The sequence below is a fragment of the Beta vulgaris genome, chromosome 2 (assembly GCF_026745355.1).
Source record: "Beta vulgaris subsp. vulgaris cultivar EL10 chromosome 2, EL10.2, whole genome shotgun sequence".
In the NCBI taxonomy this organism is placed as follows: domain Eukaryota; kingdom Viridiplantae; phylum Streptophyta; class Magnoliopsida; order Caryophyllales; family Amaranthaceae; genus Beta; species Beta vulgaris.
Window position 1 is genome coordinate 2,578,278 of NC_079203.1, and position 23,467 is coordinate 2,601,744.

Genomic DNA, 23,467 nt, shown 5'->3' on the forward strand with positions numbered 1-23,467 from the left:
CAAGGAAGTAAATTATTTAAATAGACACCTGGACTTTATCCCACGTAGTACTCCACATAGGTGATAGGCCATAGCTAACGTATTGGAAAGGTGAAAGATTTAAGGAGTATATTAAAAAATGTATCTTGTATTTTCCCTAGGTAGTTCACCAAATTAACGAGTGTTTTCATTTTGGTTTCAAAACACAAACCGCCTTTCATGAACATTTGGAGTTTGATACATCAAAATTCAACAACCATACCAAAAATACCCAGATTCTGGACGTTAGACATCATCTCTTAAAACTCCATTCATTCAAACAATTTACTTTTTTCTGGTAGTTGGGTCCCACCATTCTGCATAGCGTATTATTGCCTGTATTCACATCATGCTATATATCATATGATCAACGTTAATACTACTTTCTTACTATATTTTAAAAATATAATTCCCCCCTCTTATTTTGTAGTAATACAAACATTCTACATTCCAAACACTCCCTTAACTTTCTCTCTCTCTCTTTCTGCCATTTTTGCTTCTTTGGTTTCTCCGATGAGTGGAATTCAAACTTTTCTTTGACTCAACAATTTCAGGTGATTTTATCATCTGGGTTTTCATTCAAATTGCATTGTTATCTCATTTTATCTGCATGTTTTTTCTCAGTTAGATCTTGTTTTTTGTGAATTATGGTTAAATGACTGTTCTTATATTTGTCTTCAGTAGATATTATAATAGATTGGGTTTGTTTTGTTTGTTGTACAGATAATTTGTGGTTTTCTGAGACTCAGTTTCTGAATTGAGGTGTTTTTTTTTTTATAAAGTTTGGATTTTTATTACATATTGTGAATTATTAGTGGTTGTTTTGTATACCTTTTTCATTTTAGGCTCTAAATTTGCATAATTTAGTGAAATTTTTGCATTTTCAAACATATCCCAGTTGGCTAATTATCATCACATTGTAAACTTAGATTATCAGCTTTGATTTCTTTGAGAAATTTTGAGGGGAAAGGCTCATTTGTTGTTTGAATTTTGCATGTATTGCTTGTTTGGTTTTTGGATAGTGCTTGAATTCTGAATTATTTGTTATTTAGGTGAGTAAGTTAATTAATTATTGATCTTCTGTAGTAGGTTAAACTCTTGCAGAAGAGAAACTATGAGTGAATCAAACCCTGCCATCCCCTTAATGCCCAAATCAAATTCAAGGAAGCTTCCTGATTTTAAGCAATCTGTCAAGTTGAAATATGTCAAATTGGGTTATCATTACCTCATTACCCATGCAATGTATTTGTTCCTATCCCCTCTCATTGTTGTGGTTGTTGCCCAACTCTCCACTTTCTCTCCACATGATGTCTATGTCCTTTGGGAACGCCTTCGCTTCAATTTGATATCGGTGATTGTATGTTCGACCCTGCTGGTTTTCTTAGCTACCCTGTATTTCCTCACTCGTCCCCGCCCTGTGTATCTTGTGAACTTCTCGTGCTACAAGCCTGAGGATGCTCGCAAGTGCACGAGGCAGATTTTCATGGAGAGGTCCTGTTCCATTGGTACATTCACGGAGGAAAACCTTGAGTTCCAAAGGAAGATTCTCGAAAAATCAGGACTTGGTGAAGACACGTACCTTCCTGAAGCTGTTATTCGAGTTCCTCCAAATCCTTGTATGGAGGAGGCTAGGAAGGAAGCTGAGATGGTGATGTTTGGAGCCCTTGATGAGCTATTTGCTAAGACGAATGTGAAGCCTAAGGAGATTGGGATACTAATAGTGAATTGTAGTTTGTTTAATCCTACTCCATCGTTATCAGCAATGATTGTGAACCACTACAAGCTACGAGGCAATATTGTTACTTATAATCTTGGTGGGATGGGTTGTAGTGCTGGATTGATTTCAATTGATCTTGCTAAGCATCTTCTACAAGTTCATCCTAATTCTTATGCCGTGGTTGTTAGCATGGAAAACATCACTTTGAATTGGTACTTTGGGAATGAGAGGTCGATGTTGGTTTCTAACTGTTTATTTCGGATGGGAGGAGCTGCAATTTTACTCTCAAACAAGAGGTCTGATAGATGGAGGTCCAAATATCAGCTAGTCCACACTGTCCGAACCCACAAAGGTTCAGATGATAAGTGCTTCACTTGTGTTACCCAACAAGAGGATCCTGATAGAAAAGTTGGAGTTGCTTTGTCGAAGGATTTGATGGCTGTTGCAGGAGATGCTCTCAAGACTAATATCACTACTTTAGGCCCTCTTGTGCTTCCTATGTCTGAGCAGTTGCTTTTCTTTGGCACTCTGATAGGAAAGAAATTCTTGAAGATGAAGTTGAAGCCCTACATTCCAGATTTCAAACTGGCTTTTGAGCATTTCTGCATTCATGCTGGTGGAAGGGCTGTTCTTGATGAGTTAGAGAAGAACCTCCAGCTCTCTGATTGGCATATGGAACCTTCTCGAATGACACTCAATCGATTTGGGAATACCTCAAGCAGCTCCCTGTGGTATGAACTTGCTTATACAGAAGCGAAAGGGAGGGTTAATAGTGGAGATAGAATATGGCAGATCGCGTTTGGTTCTGGTTTTAAGTGCAACAGTGCAGTCTGGAGAGCTCTGCAGAGAGTGAATCCTGCAAAAGAGAAGAATCCATGGATGGATGAGATCCATTTATTCCCTGTGGATGTCCCGAAGGTTTCATCGATCTCAAATCGGAAGTAAAAAAAAATTATTATGTTGTTTCTTTGCAAATTTAATCTTTCTCCAGGTGTGCAGTAGATATTACAGTTAACATGTTTTTTGCTGTTTTCAAGTAGAGAGTTTGTTTTAGTCTCTTATTTTCTGGAGATGATAGAGTAAATTGTAATTAGGTGCAGATTGGAAAGACTACTTATTGAGGTAGTGAGCTAGTGACAGACTAAGCTAGTATTTCTGATCTTGTTTCCTGATTTAGATTAATTTGTGTACTTATTACTATATTTTAGTTGAGTGTTGATTGGTTTCATAATCTATTGCCATTTTACCATCAGAGTGGGATTTCTTCTGTGTCACCCCTTGACCCCCCTAAGGGGACCGAAGGAACAAGCATCTTGACTGTCCGTTGCTCTCTTTCTCTCCTTTTGGAGTACGAGAAAGAAGCGGGGGTAAAAATAAAGCAACCGGAATCGTGCAATACAATGAGATCAGCAGGACTTCTTCTGTGTCAAATGAAATATGATGCTAAATTTGGCCATCTTCTCTTCATCTAATTTCAACACTATTAGTCCATTACTCGTTCTTATTAACATCAAATCAAATAGCCCAAAAAAATTTACATGGGATCACACCAATACCATTTCGTAAACACTAAGACTGGATCGTCAGACAAAATCAAAGGTTTAGATTAAACTACACTAGATTAGATGAAGATCATATTAAATGTTTATTTTTAAAGCTTATAATTATACTTATTTGTAATTTTCTAGTTTTTACTCCCTCTGTTTCAAAATATAAGACATTCACGCTTTACGAAAATTTGCTTTGACCATAAATATCTCTCAAATACGGTAAATAAAAATTATACCGTTGGATTCGTCTTGAAAAATACTATAATAATATTATTTTTTAAATTTTTTTATCCTCATAAATTGAGAGTAATTAACGATCAAAGTTCGACCTCGAACCTCGTGCGTGTCTTATATTGTGAAACGGAGGGAGTATTAAGAAGAACAATAACAATTATGGTGCTACCATAGCTATTATTGTTATCGATGTTGTTGTTACTATTATGATTATTTTTGTTGTTGTTCTTGTTATTATTGTAATTATAGTTCTTATTCTTCATATTGTTTTTGTTGTGACACTACTATTGCTTTTCTTGAAGAAAACTACTATTGCTTTTATTGGTGTTGTTGTTATAATTCTATTATTATCATTATTATTATCATTATTATTAGTAATATTATTATAATTAAACATTATTATTATTTGAAAACATTGACATCAAAAGTTCGAAGATTCCCTACTCTACGCCCTTTTCTTTTTAGAGAAAGTATTGTGTCGGACTCGTCCGACCATAATCTTGGTCGGACGACTTTCAGGTGGTTCCAATTTTTTTTCAGGTAGTCTTCATTTTTTTTCAGGTGGTTCCAATTTTTTTTCAGGTAGTCTTCATTTTGTTTTCAGTTAGTCTTCTTTGTTTTTCAGTGGGTTTTTGTGCTTCAGTTAGACTTACTTGGGTTTCAGTTGGTCTTTATTCTTTTTCAGGTAGTCTACATTTTTCTTCAGGTAGTCTTCATTTTGTTTCAGTTAGTCCATTATTTCTTTCAGTTGGCCCATTATTTCTTTCAGTTGGTCCAACTGAAAGAAAAGAAAGTCCAACTGAAAGAAAATAAAGTCCAACTGAAAGAAAACAAAGTCTAACCCACAAAAGCAAGACAAACCTTTGGAGCAAAACCAACGCACTACTGAAGCAGAAAATACACACATACAAAGACTCACCTCCATGAATTTGAAGGATGCTGCACCATCTAAAACCACCCTACATACCCCAAAATCATAACCAACCCACTACAGTTTCTCCACCAATTCCTAAACAGTGCATCAAGTTCTTGCGCTGAGAGCTCACAATCTTCACGAACTCCTCTCTCCTCCTCTTGACCTAAGAAGAGGTGTGTTGGTTTACGCACCACCATGGCAGAAAAGAGCTGAACACTGTACCGACGGCGGTGAAGGTGGGTTTTTTGCTGCGTTTTTTTAGTCCCATTTTATTGGGTTGTTATGGAGGAGAGAGAATGTGGGAAAGTTAGGGGTTTTGGGGAGGTGAAAAGTGTTGGGAAAATGGTGATGATTGATCAACAAAACAAATATGAAAAAAAAAGCCCGCGTGTTTTTGATGGGCTAAGCCCGTCCGACGGAAGGTATTGGGTCAGACGGTCTGACCCAATACTTTCACTTCTTTTTATATTAGTAATGAACTTGCAATAGTTCCAACATTAAGGGGTGTTTTCCAAAAGCAATCCTACATAACTTATAATTTTTAAAATATGTGGTAAAACAAAGGTGATAATAATAAATAATGAGAGATAATCAATAATTTTCAGTTTTTAAAAAAATTTCTTTACAGATTTAACAGGTACAAGTAATAAAATATTGTTATTAGAAGACATTCATAAAGTTCTAGTTTTTATTTCTTTTGTACATTCAATGACATAAGAAGTTATAATGTTCATTTTCTTGATACTTATCTCCTTTAATTGTCCTTCGAAAACTCAATGTTCATATAACGACAATGTCAAGTGAGATCAAAGAATTAATAAACAAATTTTAGCTGTAAAATATTTCATATGGCCTAAATGTTATGGGATCAAACTCCATTAATAGTATTTTAGGGTGGGAATTCTCCCTATCATCCTATCTTTTTACTCTCAAAAGGTACTCGCCAATGTAGTTAGGTCGAGTTGACCCGTGTAGAATTAGTAGGTCACCTCAGCCAAAAATAATTGAAATAATGCTACAACTACTTTTAACGACTTTCATCTATAACATTCTAGCATGCTAATTAAAGATAACTTAGTATTACCAAGTAAGTGTTGGCCCAGTGGTGATGGGGACTGGCTTTTGGTAGGACGGATCCGTGTTCGAATCCCCGCAACACTCTTGGGAGAGGAATGGAACCTAACCACCCCGAACTTGGCCTTGATCCGGATGTAGTCCGAAGGGTGAACCGGGTGAAAACACAAAAAAAAAAAAAAAAAAAAAGATAACTTAGTATTAAACCTTAGAAAAGTGACACCAACATTTAAACAATCGACACAAGACCCTCCAAAGGTAACAACAAACACCAGATCCTTTTTATTTATTGTTTTTACAAATCATACGACTAGAATAATATATAAATGAAACAATTAAATCTTTTGTTGGTACAATATTAAGGCGTTTGGTTCATATAGTAGTATGGGTTTGGAATCGGGAATGAAATCAAGGTGATATAGGTTTGGGACTTGATACCTAATACCATGTATTTGGTTTCATTTGGGAATGAAATTTTTTCTTCTATTTGATACCTAGTGGTATTGGTATGAGCCAAACCCACCTCCCCCTTGGATTTCTAAACCCCCATACCTTAATACCTTATGGGTTTGAGGTATGGGTTTTAAATCTATCAAATCAAACTAGTTTTTTTGCCCAGGCGATGCCCCGAGTAAGTTACAATAAGCAAATATGTTATTACTTTAAAATTTCATAATTTACTTTGCTATTTTCTTATTTTTTTTGTCCATTAATAAATTGAAAAATTCACGTCACCACATGATAAATTAAAAAAAATCAAAAGGTTTGAGTTTGAAAACCATACCTTAAAAGGAATTGTGGTAACAAAATATGACATCAATATTATCTTGTAAGTTACGTAATAAAAGTGTTAGAGATATATATACTTGTTTAAGTCTTTTTAGTTAATTATAATTATTACAAGACTTCATGATATTTTATTTGAAATATTAGACAACATAGTTATAGTGTATTGATGGTTAAGCTCTTACTTTTCATTTCAAAGGTCACTGATAAGAGGTTTTTAGTGTGTCGTTAAGGCACCAAAAATCGCTTTTCAAATAATATTTATAAAACCTAACAAGCAATTACTAAGAAAATAGTAAGGGCAAGTCAAAGGTCGATCCATAGGAAAAATGGGATTAATTAAAGGCCATGTTTGGCAAATAGAGTTTAGAGCTTAGCTGTTAGAGTTTAGAGTTTGTTGTTAGAGTTTTAACTTTTTGTTCAACAGATTTTGACAACTTTTTTTTATAAATGTGTTTGGTAAAAATTAGCTGATTACTAAAAGCTTATTGCCATTTGTTTGTGTAAAATGACATTAATAGACATTTTAATACATATGTGTAGTATTATTATTAGGGGCAAAAAAGTCATTTAATATATTTCTACCTAATCCTCTAAAGAAAAAGCTCCTAATAGGAGCTTTTTCATTTTGAGAGTTTTCATTCCAAAACTCTCTCTAAAACTCTCTTTTACCAAACACCCCTTTTAGAGTTTTTGACTAGTCAAAACTCTAAAAATGGTCCAAACCTCTCTTTTTGCTCCAAAACTCTAATTGACAAACACCCCAAAGTCTATCAAGTCTAAATTACCTAATTGAAGGGTATTTGGGGGTTTGAAAAGGTTTGGTAACAACTATGACTAGCTAATAACTAGAACTAGCAAATAACACGAATTAAAAATATCAGATAGGAAGACACTAGAGTTAAGGTTACTAATATGAATAAGAATGGACAATGATTGTTAATGTGATTGTGAAGCAACAAAGACGATTATGCAAGGTTTAGTTTTCCTCTAAAATACTCGAGTCCTCTCTCGAATGGTCCTCAAGAATAATCACTTAATCAATCAACTAAATCCTCTCTCGAATGATCTTTAGTCATCAATTGATCAAGAGATTCAATAAATTCGGAAAACCCCTAATGAAGGATCCTCTTAATTTCTACCCAGTATCTTGGCCTAGAAATTAGGTCGATTCTTGGGGATGATAAAAGAGTTCAAAATTCAAGTTAAGAACATTTGAATCCAAAATACCAAAGCATAAATGTGATCAATATCTATCCTAGCTAGGGTCTCCAAACATCAAAATCAATGCATAAAATTCTTTAAAACATCACAATCACATTAACAAAATTTTTAAACCCTAATTCATACTTTCACCCTAACCCTAGATAAGAAACTACTCACTAATCATGGATTATAAGCAATTAAACGTACATAAAATCTATGACTAATCTAAGGCTAGACGTGATTAAGAGATAATTAAACTAATATAAATAACAATTATGAGACTATAAGAATGAAGAACTAATAATAAGGAAGAACAAGAACAACCACGAAAAGAATGAAATAAAAACTGAAACTTCAAATTAAATTGAATGAAAAGTACCTTGAATGTTATCGGAATCACAAACTATGATTAATTTGATAGGCGTGTCGCGCACCTAACAAAAATAAATAACCTAACTAATCCTCCTAACTATGTAGTAGGGTAAGTCAGAGTCGATCCCACAGAGAGAAAGTTGTTCTATGATTAGTTCTTAAATAATGGTAAGACTAAAGTTAATATCAAGAATAATGGTGAAATTAAACTATACTAATCAATATAAAAATAAAAGACTCTACAGTTAAGTATCCCCACTAGCACGAAAATACAAAATAATTCTACCCCAAACTAATAAATTAAAGTTCACAAGGAAAAGTACACCCTATAAAGTACCATAAACCTCTCCCGAGTATCTATGGCTTCTCTAATATGCATTCAAGCCTACTCCCGTGGAATCATGCAATTAAAGACATTAAACACGACACTTTAACTTCCTAACAATCCATTCTACCTACTCCCGTGGAGAACTTCATGTCCTTAATTGAAATACTCAAATCCGTCAAAATCCAACTCCCGTTGTGATCAAGACAATGGATTATAACAATACTAGTTATCCCTAATCTAGTATTGGCTTATGCACAATCAATTAAGCAAGAACAATCAACATATAATATGAGAATTTAAAGAAACAATCATGAATTAAATCATACTAGGGTTCAACTTAACCATAGATAAAAGAAACTACTCTATCATGAGATAAATAATGAAATCTAAAACTATAAAAGAAAACATAATTAAAGAAATCAATGAAAGAAACTAAATAAACTCATAAATTAATAAAGAAAAATAAAAACTAGGGTTTACACTAAAAACTAGAGAGAAAGAGAGGAAAGAAAACTAAAACCTAAAACCTAAGAAAATAACGTGAGAGGGAGGAGGAGAGAGAAAGAATGAAAACCTATCTAAATAAATATTCAATAACCTAATATGACTTGGAAAGTAATTTACAAGATAAGGAAAATCTTAAATAAATCATTAATAGGCGGATTAGTGATCCGCGCGTACGCGTGGCATATTCCAGCAGAATCAGTGCAATCTTCCGAAAGGCATAACTCCTTGACTAAAAGTCTCCTCGGGGCGTGCCACCTATCGTTGGAAAGATCTTCAAGTCTAGTTTCCAAATATGCTGGAATTACTCGATTCTAAGAATCACATCAAAAGTTATGATCAAAAGAGTAGACATGACTCCTTTTTTACATTTCTTCTAATGATTTTCCGCTTCGTTTTCGCTCAAATTCGTACTATAAAATAGCTATGACGATCCTTATGCATTGTAGCTTCCTTCCAAGTGCTCCTAATCCTCAAGCTTAATTAATCATACTCCAAATATGTCCTCAATGCCTGAAATTCATCAAAAACAAGAAAACATACCGAATAGGAGTAGAAAATATAACTTAAGAATATAATGCATCAATGAACCTAAATATGAAACTAAATGCTCTAAAATGCAACCTAAATGCAACTAAAAACTATATATAAATATGACTTATCATAATTAATCTCAAATCTCGATAAAACCAAAGTGTTTTTCTCTCAAGCATAAATCCTAGCAATTGCTCTCTAAACTCTAGAATAAAGCACGCATAAGTTAAACAAAAACAAAAACTATCGTCTTTTAATTCTTGGAATTTTTCTTTTGCGTATTCGAATGGTGCGGGCGCACCAAAAGCAGGTGCGGGCACACCAAACCCTCCTGCCTCAAAACCAAATTCCGTCGTCAAAGGGTGCGGGTGCACCAAAATTAGGTGCGGCGCACCAACATCAGATGCGGGCGCACCAAAATCAGGTGCGGGGGCACCAAACTTTCTGTTATGGTCGGACAGTTCAACTTAAAACGAACATAACTTCTTTGTTTTACATCCAAATCAAGCTTATGACCAGTCGTTGGAAAGATATCGAAACGAGATTTCACCTCCAACTAGAATCACCTTCATCCGATTTGTAGTTGGAAAGTTGTGTACATTTGAAGTTCTTCATACAAGATTTTATGGACTATGTGCTCCTTTTGTGCGAGCCGATATGAGGAATGGTGCAAGCACATAATTTCTCAACGTGTACTCTATTTTCATTGCTTCATTTCGCCAACTCTAAAACTCATATCCATCTTAGGTAGTTCCACCTATATTAAGAATATAAAACATGGTGAAAGCAAATGTACTAGAAATTCGGTAAAAAATGACTGAAAATCTAGTAAAATATCACTATGTTAAAAAATGATCAAGTGCATGAAATAGAAGGAAAAATGGAGAAGAAAATGGGAAGAAAGAAGAGAAAGAGGATCAAAATGAGCTAAAAGGAGTCCGTAAAGTGCGTTAAAAACGCACTTATCAGTCACGTGTTTGATACTTTGCACTTACACATTTTTTAAAGTGAGGAGTACATATAAACATAAAACATTTGCATTAGAAATTTGAGGAGAGTGCCACGTGGCATATAAGCTTTCTTTCGCACGCCTTTTAATATATTTGTATAGATTATTAAACAAATACTAGGTATGAGTTTTACTCATTCTAAAGTCATACCTCATACCAAAATCATATGAACCAAACACTCCCTAAGTTAGTTTAATAAGAACGAAAAAACATATCATTTCTACAAAACTTCTTATTGGATGTAATCACTAACAAAGGTGAAAAATTCCATACTTGAAATTTTAACAAAAATCGACTATATTATATAAAAGCGGCAATTTTGAAAAGTAAGGGTGTTTAGAGTAGAAATCCTCTTACTATTTTAAAGTGCATGTCTATTAAAATGTTACATCAAAGAACCTCGATTAGACTATTAGTAAAGGTTTTTCCAATCTAGGGTACAAATATAGAATGGGCAATTTTCCAATTACAAATTTTACGATAGAGTTTCATCATCTATGACCCAATCGGTAGATGGTGCACACGTTCGTAAAGTGGTTAAAGGTATAAACATCCATTACCTTTTCCTCCTAGGCAAGTCACTTCCCAATATTGTTATCTTATTATATTCTCTCTCCTCTTTCTCACACAAACAAGAAAAAAGGAAGAGAAAAAATGGCGACAGCTCTCACCGAAAGAAATACTCCTGCAACAATGGGAGGAAGCACCACTCATGGCGATGGTTTAAGACAATATTATCTTAAACGAATCAATGGACTTGAACATCTTCATCGTCAAAAAACTCTTGATCTTAGTCGTCTCGAAGCTCATCGTAATGAACTCAATTCTCAAGGTAAACCCTAACCCTAATTTTAACACGGTTTTCGATTCTTTCTTTTTTGTTTTGTTTTTACCGATTAAATTCGATTTCGGTTGATCTATTTGATTTAATTGCATTGTGGTTTGCTGGTGATTGAATTTGTCTTTGATCTCACTTTGGCGTTATTTGGTTCGATGTCTTTTGAGTTTAATCTGATTTTGGTGTTAATTTCTTGCTCAATTTATCTTCAAAGTGCTGGAAAGTCATTAATATGTGTTATATGGTTAGTTTAATTCTTTCTATCATCAGTTATGACTCTCTTGCAGTAATTAGCTTAGTTCTCTAGGTTACGGATTTCCTTGCTGTAACTTTAATGGGAATTATAATATTACTGTTTACTGGTTTACTCATTGATCCCCTTTTGTCAAATTTGTTCTTGGTTACTGAGTTGTAATGTTCTCCCTTGATTGTTTGTATTGAATTGCTCTACGTTGCTGCAAAATGGATTGGTCTTTTGTGGCAAATCTATGATTTGTTTTAGTAGAAAGATTTTTGTATGATCATGAGGCAAACCCTTTTTTTTCTTTTCCAAATCTTAGTATAAGAAATGGGAATTTTTTGCGATTGGTACTTGGATTGGCGGAGGCGTAAGTTTAATAATGAAACAATGGGCTAATATGAATAATGAGTAGGCCACCATTGATGTAGATGGTAGTAATCTTTTCCGAACATTTTACTGTGACTTCACTTCTTTTTTAAAAAAACTGAATCATCTTAGGATTTCTTTGAGAATTTAGAATGGATGGTGGTATTGAGTTGGTCAAACTTTTATCTATTTTCTGGGCATAATGTGTTTCTGTATGTTTTAGATATGAATTGGAGGTTTTGTAACCCTTTCTAATGGGTTACTTTTTTGGTGGTCTACAGTAGTTAAGTTTCTGAAATGTTAATGTATGCATGACATTTAAGTGAAATTAGCACATCTTACATGGTTCATATAAGTGTTGTTTTCATTTACTTATCATGCTGTTCATTGGAAAATTTATTGTCAATTTGTGCCCGCATATTATTTCCAAGGCTCTCTGTATTAACTTACAGAGTTGCTCGTGTGTGGTTAGTACTTAGTAGTTTATGATATATGGAATATGCTTTGCTCTGTGACTGCTGAATCGATTTCAAATTTTACTTAATGATGCTTAAGTGCAAGCATGCTAGATAAGCTTCACCATTTTTCCTGCATTGGTATAGTTGGACTCATACTTGTGTTGGCCATGCTCAGTGAGGATGCTCAAAGAGGAATTAATGCTGCTTCAAGAGCCTGGATCATATGTTGGTGAAGTTGTCAAAGTCATGGGGAAGTCCAAGGTCTTGGTTAAGGTATGTTTATGCTTATGTTCATTTGATCATGAGTCCTTGTTCTTTTATGCCTCAATATCAATTAATAACTATTACTCTGTCCGACCATTCAGTAGTGTATCATGTTGCAATTTCTTTGTTATTGAATGATAATGGTTTTAATATGATGGGGAGAAGTTTATGATGGTTCCATCCTTTAACAGGTCCATCCGGAAGGGAAATATGTAGTTGATGTTGATAAGAGCATTGACATAACAAAACTCACACCTTCCACCAGAGTCGCTCTTCGCAATGACAGTTATGTCCTCCATCTGGTCTTACCTAGTAAAGTTGATCCTTTGGTTAACCTTATGAAAGTTGAGAAAGTTCCTGACTCTACTTATGATATGATTGGAGGCTTGGACCAACAAATCAAAGAGATAAAGGAGGTTAGCTGAACTTATGTTTTTCGTTACCCTCTCAACAACAGTTAATGAGTGGATTGCTTATGATAAACAAACAGAGCTGTCTAATTCGTTTCATGAATATTTCAGGTTATTGAGCTTCCAATCAAGCACCCTGAATTGTTTGAGAGTCTTGGTATTGCTCAACCAAAGGTGAAATGACTGCACTCTTATTGGATTTACCAGCATCATTGTTGTTTATTAATATAACATATCTCCCTGTTTTTTTGCTCTTGTGACGTGTGCTTGCTACTATTAAGTCCTCTTCCCTCTTTATTTCTATGGGCTTGTGAAATTCAATGACTATAATGTGTTTTCTAGTGCTTTTCTAGCCATTACAAGTTTTGTTAATTAATTATAACTTCATCCATCATTGTTTTTCTACAGGGTGTTTTGTTATATGGTCCACCCGGTACGGGCAAGACGCTGCTTGCTAGGGCAGTGGCACATCACACTGACTGTACATTTATAAGGGTATCTGGGTCGGAGTTAGTACAGAAATATATTGGAGAGGGTTCTCGAATGGTTAGAGAACTTTTCGTCATGGCAAGGTTTGTTAAAAAATGCTCATCTTGGCTGCTATATGCTGGTCTGATAGCTGGACATTACATCAAAGTGTTCATTAACTTGCCCGTAACTGCTTGTTGTTGGTGCTGTGCAGAGAACATGCTCCATCTATTATTTTTATGGATGAGATTGACAGTATTGGATCGGCAAGGATGGAATCTGGATCCGGAAATGGTGATAGTGAAGTTCAAAGAACTATGCTGGAGCTTCTCAATCAATTAGATGGATTTGAAGCGTCAAAAAAGATCAAAGTACTTATCTTATGAGTTTGTTTTCTGAATTCCTCTTTCCTTGTCTTCGAGATTGTACCTTATATTTCGTTTCATTGTGATTGATGTGGCGTCATTATCTCAGGTTTTGATGGCTACAAATCGTATTGATATTTTGGATCCAGCTCTCCTTAGACCTGGAAGGATCGATAGAAAAATCGAGTTCCCCAATCCCAATGAAGATGTGAGTTTAATTTTTGGCATCATTTTCTCATATTTCAGCTATATGGTGCTCTTCATATTTGCATGTGTGCCTTAAATCTATGTGGCTATGTCAACCAATCGTTTACCTAGTGCTTCTTCCAAGCCACACCTGATATGAATTGGCTATTGGGGAAGATTATCAACTGATGTAACAGCTCAACTCAACTTTTAAGCACAGGCAGTTCTTCGTACTTTCTTTAAGGTGCCAAAGTTTAATATGGTTGGAGGGGAGAATTAGGAATGGCTTTTGTGATTGTCTGTGGAGGTTGATGATTAGGCACTTGCAATAAATAGGTGAAATATTCATTGCAGAATATCGGGGGTTAGCTGGCTTACTTAATTTGCTCTACTTGCACATGTACTTTGTTTTTTATTTACTTTTAAGTATTGTTTCTGTTTGCTGGTTGGGCAGCCAGGGGTTGCTATGATGTGCTATAGCTTTGGTACACATGATAAACTGAGGGTTAGTATAAGATCATGAATTGGTGGAGTTTATTTACTGTGTACAGAAGAAAAATCACGTATTTAAAGGACTACGAATAGATTGTAAGACTAATTAGAGCAGAAGTTGTTCAGCAGTGTGCATAGTTCATTCCCATGGGGAATGGGCTTGTATTGGTTGTTAAAAAAGATTATTCAGGGGCAGACATGCAGTTGCTGCTTTAGTGATTAAAACTAAGATTTTAGGTTTCTATTTCATCAGGAAGAAGGAAGATTGGGTTTAAAATTATGCCGGAAGTGATACGGGAAAACATTTTTATCTGAAGAGAGCACTTGGTGACTCATATATGTAGCTACTAACTATGTACCACAATTAGGGGACTCTGTTTTTTCTTCGCTTTGAGAAGGCTGTCTTTCCTAGCATTTCTTCAACCATTCTTAGAATTCAAATGTCGAGCTTGGTCAATGGATATGCCTTACTAAGCAAGTAGAATTAGTTATCAATTGTCTTGAATGAACTGTTTCCCATGGAAAATGAAATTCGAAGAATACATATGAACTGAAATTTATTTTGAAATTTTCTTCAGCATGTTGTAGTGGTTTTACATTTTGTTAATGACTAAATTGCATATTTCCAGTCTCGCTGTGACATCTTGAAGATCCACTCAAGAAAAATGAATTTGATGCGAGGGATTGATTTGAAGAAGATTGCAGAAAAAATGAATGGCGCTTCTGGTGCAGAGCTTAAGGTTTGCAAACTGCTCGTTATCTAGCATCCGATTCTTTTTTGGTGTAAAATGTGTCTCGTTCCCTAAATAAGAAAAACGATTGCAGGGTTGTGATCTCTTTTAGCATGAAATCTATAATCCTCGATAGGCCACATACTTCCAAAAATGCTGTTTCCCTTGCATGCTGGAAATGCTTATTACTCCCTCCGTCCCATAATATAAGTCCTGTTTCCTTATAAAGTGTCCCAAAATATAAGTCTTATTTCTATTTCCAATCAATAATTATTCCCAAAATACCCTCATGAAAATAGTTTAATTTCCAAAATGTCATCATAATTTCAGCTTCCAATGCACCATTATTAATGACAAAATGAAATCTTTTTACCCCATTGAACTCTCTACACATTAAACCATACAACATTAAATGACAGTTTTTATTTTTTGTTAAAAAGAAAAACAATGCAAGTGTTTCTCAATAAAAATAATTTGTTTTATTCAAATAAAACAAGATTCCATTTAACCTTAATTCCCGCGTAAAAACAGAATTAGGACTTATATTATGGGATGGAGGGAGTATTAAGAAAGAATTGACACCGGGGTCCCAACTATGGGCCGTTGTCCTTTATAGGTTACAAAACTATTGATTATTCTCTGGATGACCCAACTATGGCATCTTGTGACTTTAATCGGGCCTAACAAGTAACCAACTTGTTGTAGCAGGTTACATGTGACATGACTTCATTGAATCAGCACATGACTTTGAAAATGAACTATCCTTTGCGTTAAACCATCCCCTTTAACTCTACTCTCTGCGATTTTCTCACCTCTCTCCTCTCTCCTCTCTAACAAAATAGAACAATACTGGGTCATCTTAATCCCCCAGAACGTTCGTGACTTCTCGTATATTATTCATAGAATTTCTTCTCACTTCCAAACCCTAATTTAAGTCGCGTTAATTTAAGCCGCATCAGCATCCAACTTTGCCATTTTGTTAGAACTGTTTGTTGCGTCTTTTTCTATGTTAAAACTCCATCAAATTTAATGTTCTTTCCTTCTGATTTCAGCTTCTAAATCATCTTGCTTAGCAATGTGGTATCCTTTGTTTAAAATTCGATTTCGTAGTAATAGCTGATGATGAAAAAAGGTAAAAAGAGCACGAGTGGCAACAACAATTATTGCGCACCCAAATGAATTTGGGGTGGTTGTTGCAATGATTAATGTGCCAATATGCTAATCTGATGGCTTCTCATTTTTCGCCTAACTTTTTTTTGGGTCTGTTTTTAAGGGGGACTTTGCCAAAGGGGATTTTCTAATGGTTGCATCTTGCCTTGAGTATCGAGCTCCATCCATGTTTGCTTTCTCGATTGCTTTTGACTTAGAGTTTCACAACTTTTTCTTCTTTCAGATTGGCAATTGAAGTGATTTTGAGCTACTGCAGTAATTAACAAACCAAAAAAAAAACTAGAAAAATACTTGGGACCCGCAAAGGTTTTTTTTCTAAACTTTTGCCACCAGTTACAAGTCATCCAGGCCCAATCAAAGTTACACGAGGTTATAGTTGGGTCCTCTAAAAAATAATCAATAGTTGGGACCTATAAAAGACAATCGCCCATAGTAGGAATCCCAGTGTCATTTTTTCCTATTATTATCTGTATGCTAAGATGGTATATCTTGTTTTGTTTGTTGGTGTAAACCTTTATGCTTCTAGACACCTGAAAAAGGCAGGAAAAAGCAGAGAGGAAAAATATTGGTTTGACAAAATCTGTTTTATAGAAAAGAGAGGAGGGTAGAGGTTGGTAGGTGATGCAAGGCAAATGAACTTTGGTTATTGAGTCATATACTCATAACTATACTGTACATTTTCTTGCTATACCCTGCTGATTCAAAGCCTCAAGGCAGTAAGGCACTGATGTTTAGGGTTCAGGTATGCAAGAGTCTTCCAAGGATATGTTGCTCTCACAAAAAACCTACTTTTACAAACATGCAGCTTAGCTAATGACACTCACAAACATAGAGCCAATTTGAAAACAAAAAACATATTGTTTTTAAGGCATGAATAACAACTTATCTAGTGGCCAATGGATTCGACGTCCACTGATTTGAATGGATGCATAAGTGCATAAATTCAATCCTCTAAAATAAAACAGTTTGCATATTGACATTTCCTTCCCCATTGTCAATTAGTTAAACAATGAAAACACCAATATCTTGTTTTGTTAAATATTCTGTCGGTGATTTTGTTCATTTATGTAATTTATAATTGGATTCCTCTATTTTCTCGTGTGCAGGCTGTATGCACTGAAGCAGGCATGTTTGCTTTGAGGGAGAGGAGGATTCACGTCACACAGGAAGATTTCGAAATGGCAGTGGCAAAGGTCATGAAGAAGGACACTGAGAAGAATATGTCCTTGAGAAAATTGTGGAAGTAAAAATATATCATGATGTCCTGTGTATTTTTTCATGAGATAACTGAAAAGAAAAGATCATATGATCTCATGCTTAGTTCCTAGCTAATTGACTATAGCTAGAAGAGATTAATGTATACCTTGCTGTTTTTATATCTTTGGTAGATAGTTTGGAGACTTGCCTTTTTAAAGTTACATTCGAGCAAGAGGATATGGATGAATTATTTGGATTCATTGTAGCTCTGCAGTCTATTGGTACGTTTTTTACAGATAATATTTCATCTCAAGATGGGTGATCATCTATTTCCAGCCGTAAAATATGTTGCATTTCTCTGAACTTGGTAAATTAAGAGCCTATCCAAGATAATGGTGAGAATAGTAATGTATACATATTCACATGGGCATTTTCTACAATCTTGGAAAAAACATTAGTATTGTGAGAGAATTTCCCAGATAAAAGTTCCTTGGGTAGGTTTTTTCTCTCCTCTCTTTGTTTCCCTTACTAATCAAAAATTTGGCATAGAATAGGTAGATACCTGAACAATATGGGACCATACCATAAAAGATAATATAAAATGTAATTTTGGGACATCTATTTTTGGTAAGTGTAACAAGTAAGTGTTCATTTGGTTTTTTTTGTTGGTTCATTTGGTATAATTTGGGGTGTTTTTCCTTCAAAGAAAGGTCTTCTTGTGTCCTATTCAAAAAGTTTGTGTGTGTTTAGGTAAGTCTGAGATTAGGGATCAAGTCAGTTGATGTCCTCCTATCAATTATTTTAAAGTTAATTTTGATGGTTCAAAACTTTCAAATGGTCAAATTTCTTTTGATTTTGTTATTCGTGACTCGGAAGGGAAAGTGTTATTATGTGGTACTAGTGTTTTAGACTTGTTGGTTTCTTTTCTTGTTGCTGAAGCTTGGGGGTGTAAGAGAAGGTATTAGAGGGGTTATTTCTTTGGGCATTAAAAATCTTGTAATTGAGGGTGATAATTTGGCTGTTATTCAATCTACTAAAAAACATTTGGATAACCTCTTTGCCTATTAACTTTCTTATCTTAGATGTAGGTGAAGACATGAAGAATTATGAGGATGCCAAGATTCGTCATGCGTTTCGAGAGGTTAACGTTGATGCGGATTGGATGGCTCATCGAGGCTGCATGACGACTAATCTTACTTGTTGATTTGATGTTTCTGATTTCCCTTTCGCTGTAATCATCCGCAAGGATGCTTTAGCGTGGCCCAAATTTTGGGATCCACCCAAGTTATTCCTTTTCTTTCTTTTTTTTAAAGTAAGGGTATGGTCTTTTCAATTTATTTTTTTTGGACATTTTGCTAATTATTCTAAATTTTTCTCTATTTTATTCTACTTAATTTTTTGAACTTTTCTTAATTGTTTAAAATTTTAGTTAAAATAAGGGAAAATAATAAGTTTGTTGTGCATGTACATGTTATGTTTAATGCACATGTTATGTTTTGATGATGAAAATTAATATAATATGTTGTAGCATGAAAGTATGTAACAGTTGCAACAGATGCATGAAGAAAGAAATTGATAAACGAAGACTTTGAAGAAAAGAAGAATCAAGAATGAAGTTTTAGTTTATAATTTCTTAGAATAGTAACTTTAGATTAAAATGTAATATGCTCAAACTTGGTGATATGCTATGTGTCGAAATATAGATTATATGATATTAGTATAATTATTATTTTCTTAGAGTTAAGGAAATAAATAATTATGTTAATATTATATGTCTATATAAAAAGGAAATTAGTTTTCAAAATAAGGGAAATAGATTTTCGAAATCAGAAATAAAAAGGGATTAAGGAAAATGAGTTTTTAGAAAAAGATTTTGTAAAACCGAGTTTCTAAAAGATTTTAATAAAAACGAGTTTTTGAAAATATTTTAACAAAAATCAGATTTTGATAAAAACGAGTTTTAAAGAATTTTAGAAAAAAAAGAAATTTTCGGAAAAAACGTGTTTTAGTAAAACGTGTTTTGGAAAAAAGATTTTGATAAAATTGTGTTTTGATAAAACGTTAGTTTAGAAAAAGATTTTACAAAAAATTGTATTTCCTTAAAATGTGTTTTACAAAATAAAAGAATTTTAGAAAAAAGATTTTTACAGAAATCAAGTTTCCTTAAAACGTGTTAAAAAGATTTTTTATAAAATAATTTTATTTAAAACGTGTTTTTCTAAAAAACGTGTTTTTCAAAGAGATTTTATAAAACTGGAATTTCCTAAAAAAGTATATAAAATCAGATTTTATTTTGGAAAATAATTTTTGAGTTGAAAAGAAAATCTATTATGGAAAACATATCTTTTTAAGAATAAAGATAAAGATGAAAAAGATAAAGATTGATTTTCTAAAAGAGAATTAAATCCCTTGAATTAAGGAATTGAAAGATATCCTTTGGAAGGATATTCGTCCAACCCATGTTCTATAAAAGGGATTCATAATTCACTTTTAGATCTTAAGTTTTCAGAGAGAAAATCGAGTCTAAGTAAAAAGCTGAAAACTATTTCCTTGGCACTGAGCGTAGCACTGAGCTGTTAGGTTTAAGTTACTATTTCACAATTGTAATTGTCCTCTATTTGCTTGACTAAGAAGCACATCTTTGAGGATTGTTCTTTCTTGTAACTTTTACATTATTAAGAGTGCCAACACTTAGAGTTAAGTGTTGGGGGAGTCATTACTAGGGTTAGTAGTGAGGGGAATCGTATTGTATCAAGAGTTTGATATTATAGGATTCAAAGAAATAAAAGAGTTTTTGTTTCTTGTGGACGTAGATCTCAGAGGTGAGATTGAACCACGTTATATCTCGTGTCAAATCTAATATCTTTTAAGTTTATTATTCGCAAAAACACAAATTAGCAATTTTCGAGTGTTCAGCTCAGAGCCTGGCACTGAGCTGTGAAAGGATTTTTGCGAAATCGATTAGATTTCACCCAATTCAACCCCCCCTTCTTAGTGTTCCCTTAGGTTACAACAAGTGGTATCAGAGCAGGCTATTCTCGTAAGACTCACATCTAGAGAATAGAAACCATGAACACACAAGATACTTTCGTGACAAGTATTCCAGGTGTCCAATTTTCAACGGGAAAGATTATGGATGGTGGAAGACTAGGATGAGGATCTACATTCAAGGTTCTGACTTTCAATGCTGGAGAATCATAAAACTGGACCTCTTCCTATTCAAAACAAAGATGATGAAGGAAACCTGATCGACAAGGAGGAAGATGAGTACAATTCTGTTGACTATGGAAAGGCCGAAAAGAATTTCAAAGCTATGAGTATTCTCCAATCTGGAATTGGACCTGATGAATATTCAAGAATCTCGGCGTGCACCACTGCTAAGGAAATTTGGGACACATTGGAATTGGCCCATGAAGGTACAAACGAGGTAAAACAGTCTAGGATAGATTTACTAGTCCATGAATATGAATTGTTCACAATGAATAAGGACGAATCTATTAAAGATATGTTTACCAGATTCACACTAATAACTAATGAACTAAGATCCTTAGGAAAAATCTATTCTTCTGAAGATTTAGTTAGAAAAGTGTTAAGAAGTTTGACTAATAAATGGCTTCCCAAAATCACTGCTATTCAAGAGGCTAAAGATCTAACAAAACTCTCACTAGAACAACTAATTGGTTCTTTAATGACCATGAACTTGTTTTAGATCCTAAATCAAATGAACCAAAGAATAAAGGGTTGGCCTTAAAAACTGAAGTAGAAACGGATGATAGTGAAAGTGATGAAGAAGTAGCGTCTCTAACTAGAAAGTTTCAAAATTTCTTAAAAGAGAACAGGAGCAACAACTTCAGGAGAAGTGGAAACTTCAAAGGTAAAGGCACTACTTCTAACCCTAGAAAAGTGCTACTAACTCTGGTTGTTTCAAGTGTGGTGAGTTGATCACAGGATTAAAGAATGCCTTTGTGGATGAAGAAAAGCCTAAGGAAAAACGAGAGCAGTCGAAGAAGGAGTACAAGAAAGCCATGATCGCAGCAGTCTGGGGAGACTCGGATTCTGACGAAGATCAGTGCCACGCTCAGAGCCACGAAGCAAAATTATGTCTGAATGCTGTACAGACACTCTGAAGACGGCACTGAGCCATGACGACTCACATCTATGCTTGATGGCTAAAAGTTCGAACCCTCTTGAAGAGGAAGAAGACAGTGAGGTAAGTCTAACTTCTTTAAAACCTTCAATTCATCTTCTTTCCAAAAGTAAGCTTGTCATATTGCTTGAAAACGTAATTGATGATTGTCAAAACATGAATGATAATTTTGATAACATGAAAAAGGAAATAAAAAATTTGACCAGGCTAAAAATTGGATTAGAAACAGAATATAAGGAATTGCTGAAAGAAAACAAAACTCTAATAAAAGAGATTGACGAGAAAGACTTAGAGATAAACACACTAAAACAAGAAAAGACTCTAGTTGATAATCTCGTAAACATCAGTGCCAGTCACTGAGTTCCAAGCTGAAAAGTCTAGTCTTGAGGAACAAATTGAAAATTTAAATCACGAGTTGAATGAACTTAAAAATCAAGACAACAATCTGAAATTGTCCACTCACGCTACCTAGTGATGAAAAATAAAGAAGAACTGGATAAGTTAAAAAGGACTTAGAGATTTCCCGAAAAAGAAGTAGTGATTTGAAACCTCAGTTGAATTTTTGGAATCACAACTTTTATTGCTCGAAAGATGCACGAAAAATGGACTAATGGGATGAATGCTCTAAATTACTTAATTGCACCACAAACAACATGAACAAAACTGGATTAGGATATACTGACCAGCAACCAGTGCCAGGCTCAGTGCCAGAACCTTCGAAAGAGACTTTCGAAAGAGAAAATACGTGGGCCTTCCTGAATATCTAATTTGCAATTTTTGTGGTAATAATGGTCATCTAATTGACGACTGCAACAAAAAGAAAAATCGAATTGCAAAGAATGTCAAACAGTTACTCAAATCTGGGTTAGAAAGACATACTAGATGCTCAACGTAAGAAAAAGGGACCCAAGCAAATATGGGTTCCTAAAACAAACAAGTAATCATGTAGAAAAAGGAAGCCCTTGAATTTATTTGTACTGAAGACCAAATAGCTGATATTTTCACTAAACCACTTGCTCGTGAAAGATTTGAAAAACTTAGATTAGCTTTGGGATTGATTTCTGGTACTTAGTTGATTTATGTGCTTATTTGACCCCTTTACATGCTTAAGAGTTCGAAAGATTATATCTACACTAAGTCAGTTTTTATTTAATCCAAGACTCCTGAAAAGGCTATTGATGCTGTCTCTGATAACTGACACCTAAGTTGCTTTAGAAAAATTCCATGAAAAACTCCAACAAAAGTATCATGTTTTCGAAAATATCCATTTGATGTTGCTTTGATAAAACTAAAATAATTTCAAAATATTGGTTTTCAAAATTTTTTTAAAAAATGTATGCAAGGTTGTTAGAGGTGCATAGTGAACTAAAAGCCCAAACACAATCTCTCCTCCAAATTAAAAAAAAAAAAAAAAAAAAGGTCCCCCTCTTAACCTACTTCAAAATCTGGTCCACCATTAAACACAAACCTAAACACTTTCAAAATCTCCATCCTTCTCCCTAAAACGAAAAAAAAGGGGCCTAACCCATGGGTCGAAAAACACCCGCCGGATCTTTAAAAGGAAGACCACCTCACCGGCGACTCCTTCTCCCCTGAAAACCTCTACCCCCCACCTCTACCTCCAACATATTCACTTGTTTCCAAAACTTCGCTCAAAACAACCGTCCAAGAAAATACCACAACATGAAATTCCGTTCCGAAAAAGCCCGTTACAAAACCCATCACTCGAACACTCAACCGGAAAATTCCGATGACTTCCGCTGCTACCACCTCATAAACTCCGCCGACTCGAAAACGGTGCGATGCTGCTGGTACGAAGACAAAAAAAAAAAAAAAAACCTCCATCCCCTCGACCCGCAAACGCAAAACTTCCGCTGCCACCGGA

General features: G+C 34.5%; 2 protein-coding genes across 3 annotated transcripts; both read left to right on the top strand.

Moving 5' to 3' along the window:
* Positions 1-75: 75 nt before the first annotated feature.
* Positions 76-2,966, top strand: LOC104887704 (3-ketoacyl-CoA synthase 11). Of its 2 annotated transcripts, none has more exons than XM_010672412.4 (2): positions 76-572; positions 1,108-2,966. In XM_010672412.4, the coding sequence occupies exon 2, from the start codon at positions 1,133-1,135 to the stop codon at positions 2,678-2,680; it is 1,548 nt and encodes a 515-aa protein (XP_010670714.1). In that variant the 5' UTR covers positions 76-572; positions 1,108-1,132; the 3' UTR covers positions 2,681-2,966. The 2 variants fall into 2 exon arrangements, with proteins under 2 accessions (XP_010670714.1, XP_010670713.1); XM_010672411.4 differs by having other exon boundaries at positions 80-572; positions 1,105-2,966.
* A 7,857-nt stretch (positions 2,967-10,823) lies between these two features.
* On the top strand, positions 10,824-17,779 carry LOC104887703 (26S proteasome regulatory subunit 8 homolog A). The gene is made up of 9 exons (XM_010672410.4): positions 10,824-11,081; positions 12,328-12,425; positions 12,608-12,832; positions 12,938-13,000; positions 13,235-13,398; positions 13,509-13,665; positions 13,769-13,867; positions 14,967-15,077; positions 17,345-17,779. The coding sequence occupies exons 1-9, from the start codon at positions 10,904-10,906 to the stop codon at positions 17,483-17,485; spliced, it is 1,236 nt and encodes a 411-aa protein (XP_010670712.1). The 5' UTR covers positions 10,824-10,903; the 3' UTR covers positions 17,486-17,779.
* The last annotated feature ends 5,688 nt before the right edge of the window (positions 17,780-23,467 follow it).

Bases quoted from the DNA above. Each gene is read 5' to 3' on its own strand.
- LOC104887703 (XM_010672410.4), top strand. From the start codon at position 10,904: ATGGCGACAGCTCTCACCGAAAGAAATACTCCTGCAACAATGGGAGGA. The intron at 13,001-13,234 runs GTGAAATGACTG...GTTTTTCTACAG, and splicing joins TTGGTATTGCTCAACCAAAG to GGTGTTTTGTTATATGGTCC. The intron at 15,078-17,344 runs GTTTGCAAACTG...TCTCGTGTGCAG, and splicing joins CTTCTGGTGCAGAGCTTAAG to GCTGTATGCACTGAAGCAGG.
- LOC104887704 (XM_010672412.4), top strand. From the start codon at position 1,133: ATGAGTGAATCAAACCCTGCCATCCCCTTAATGCCCAAATCAAATTCA.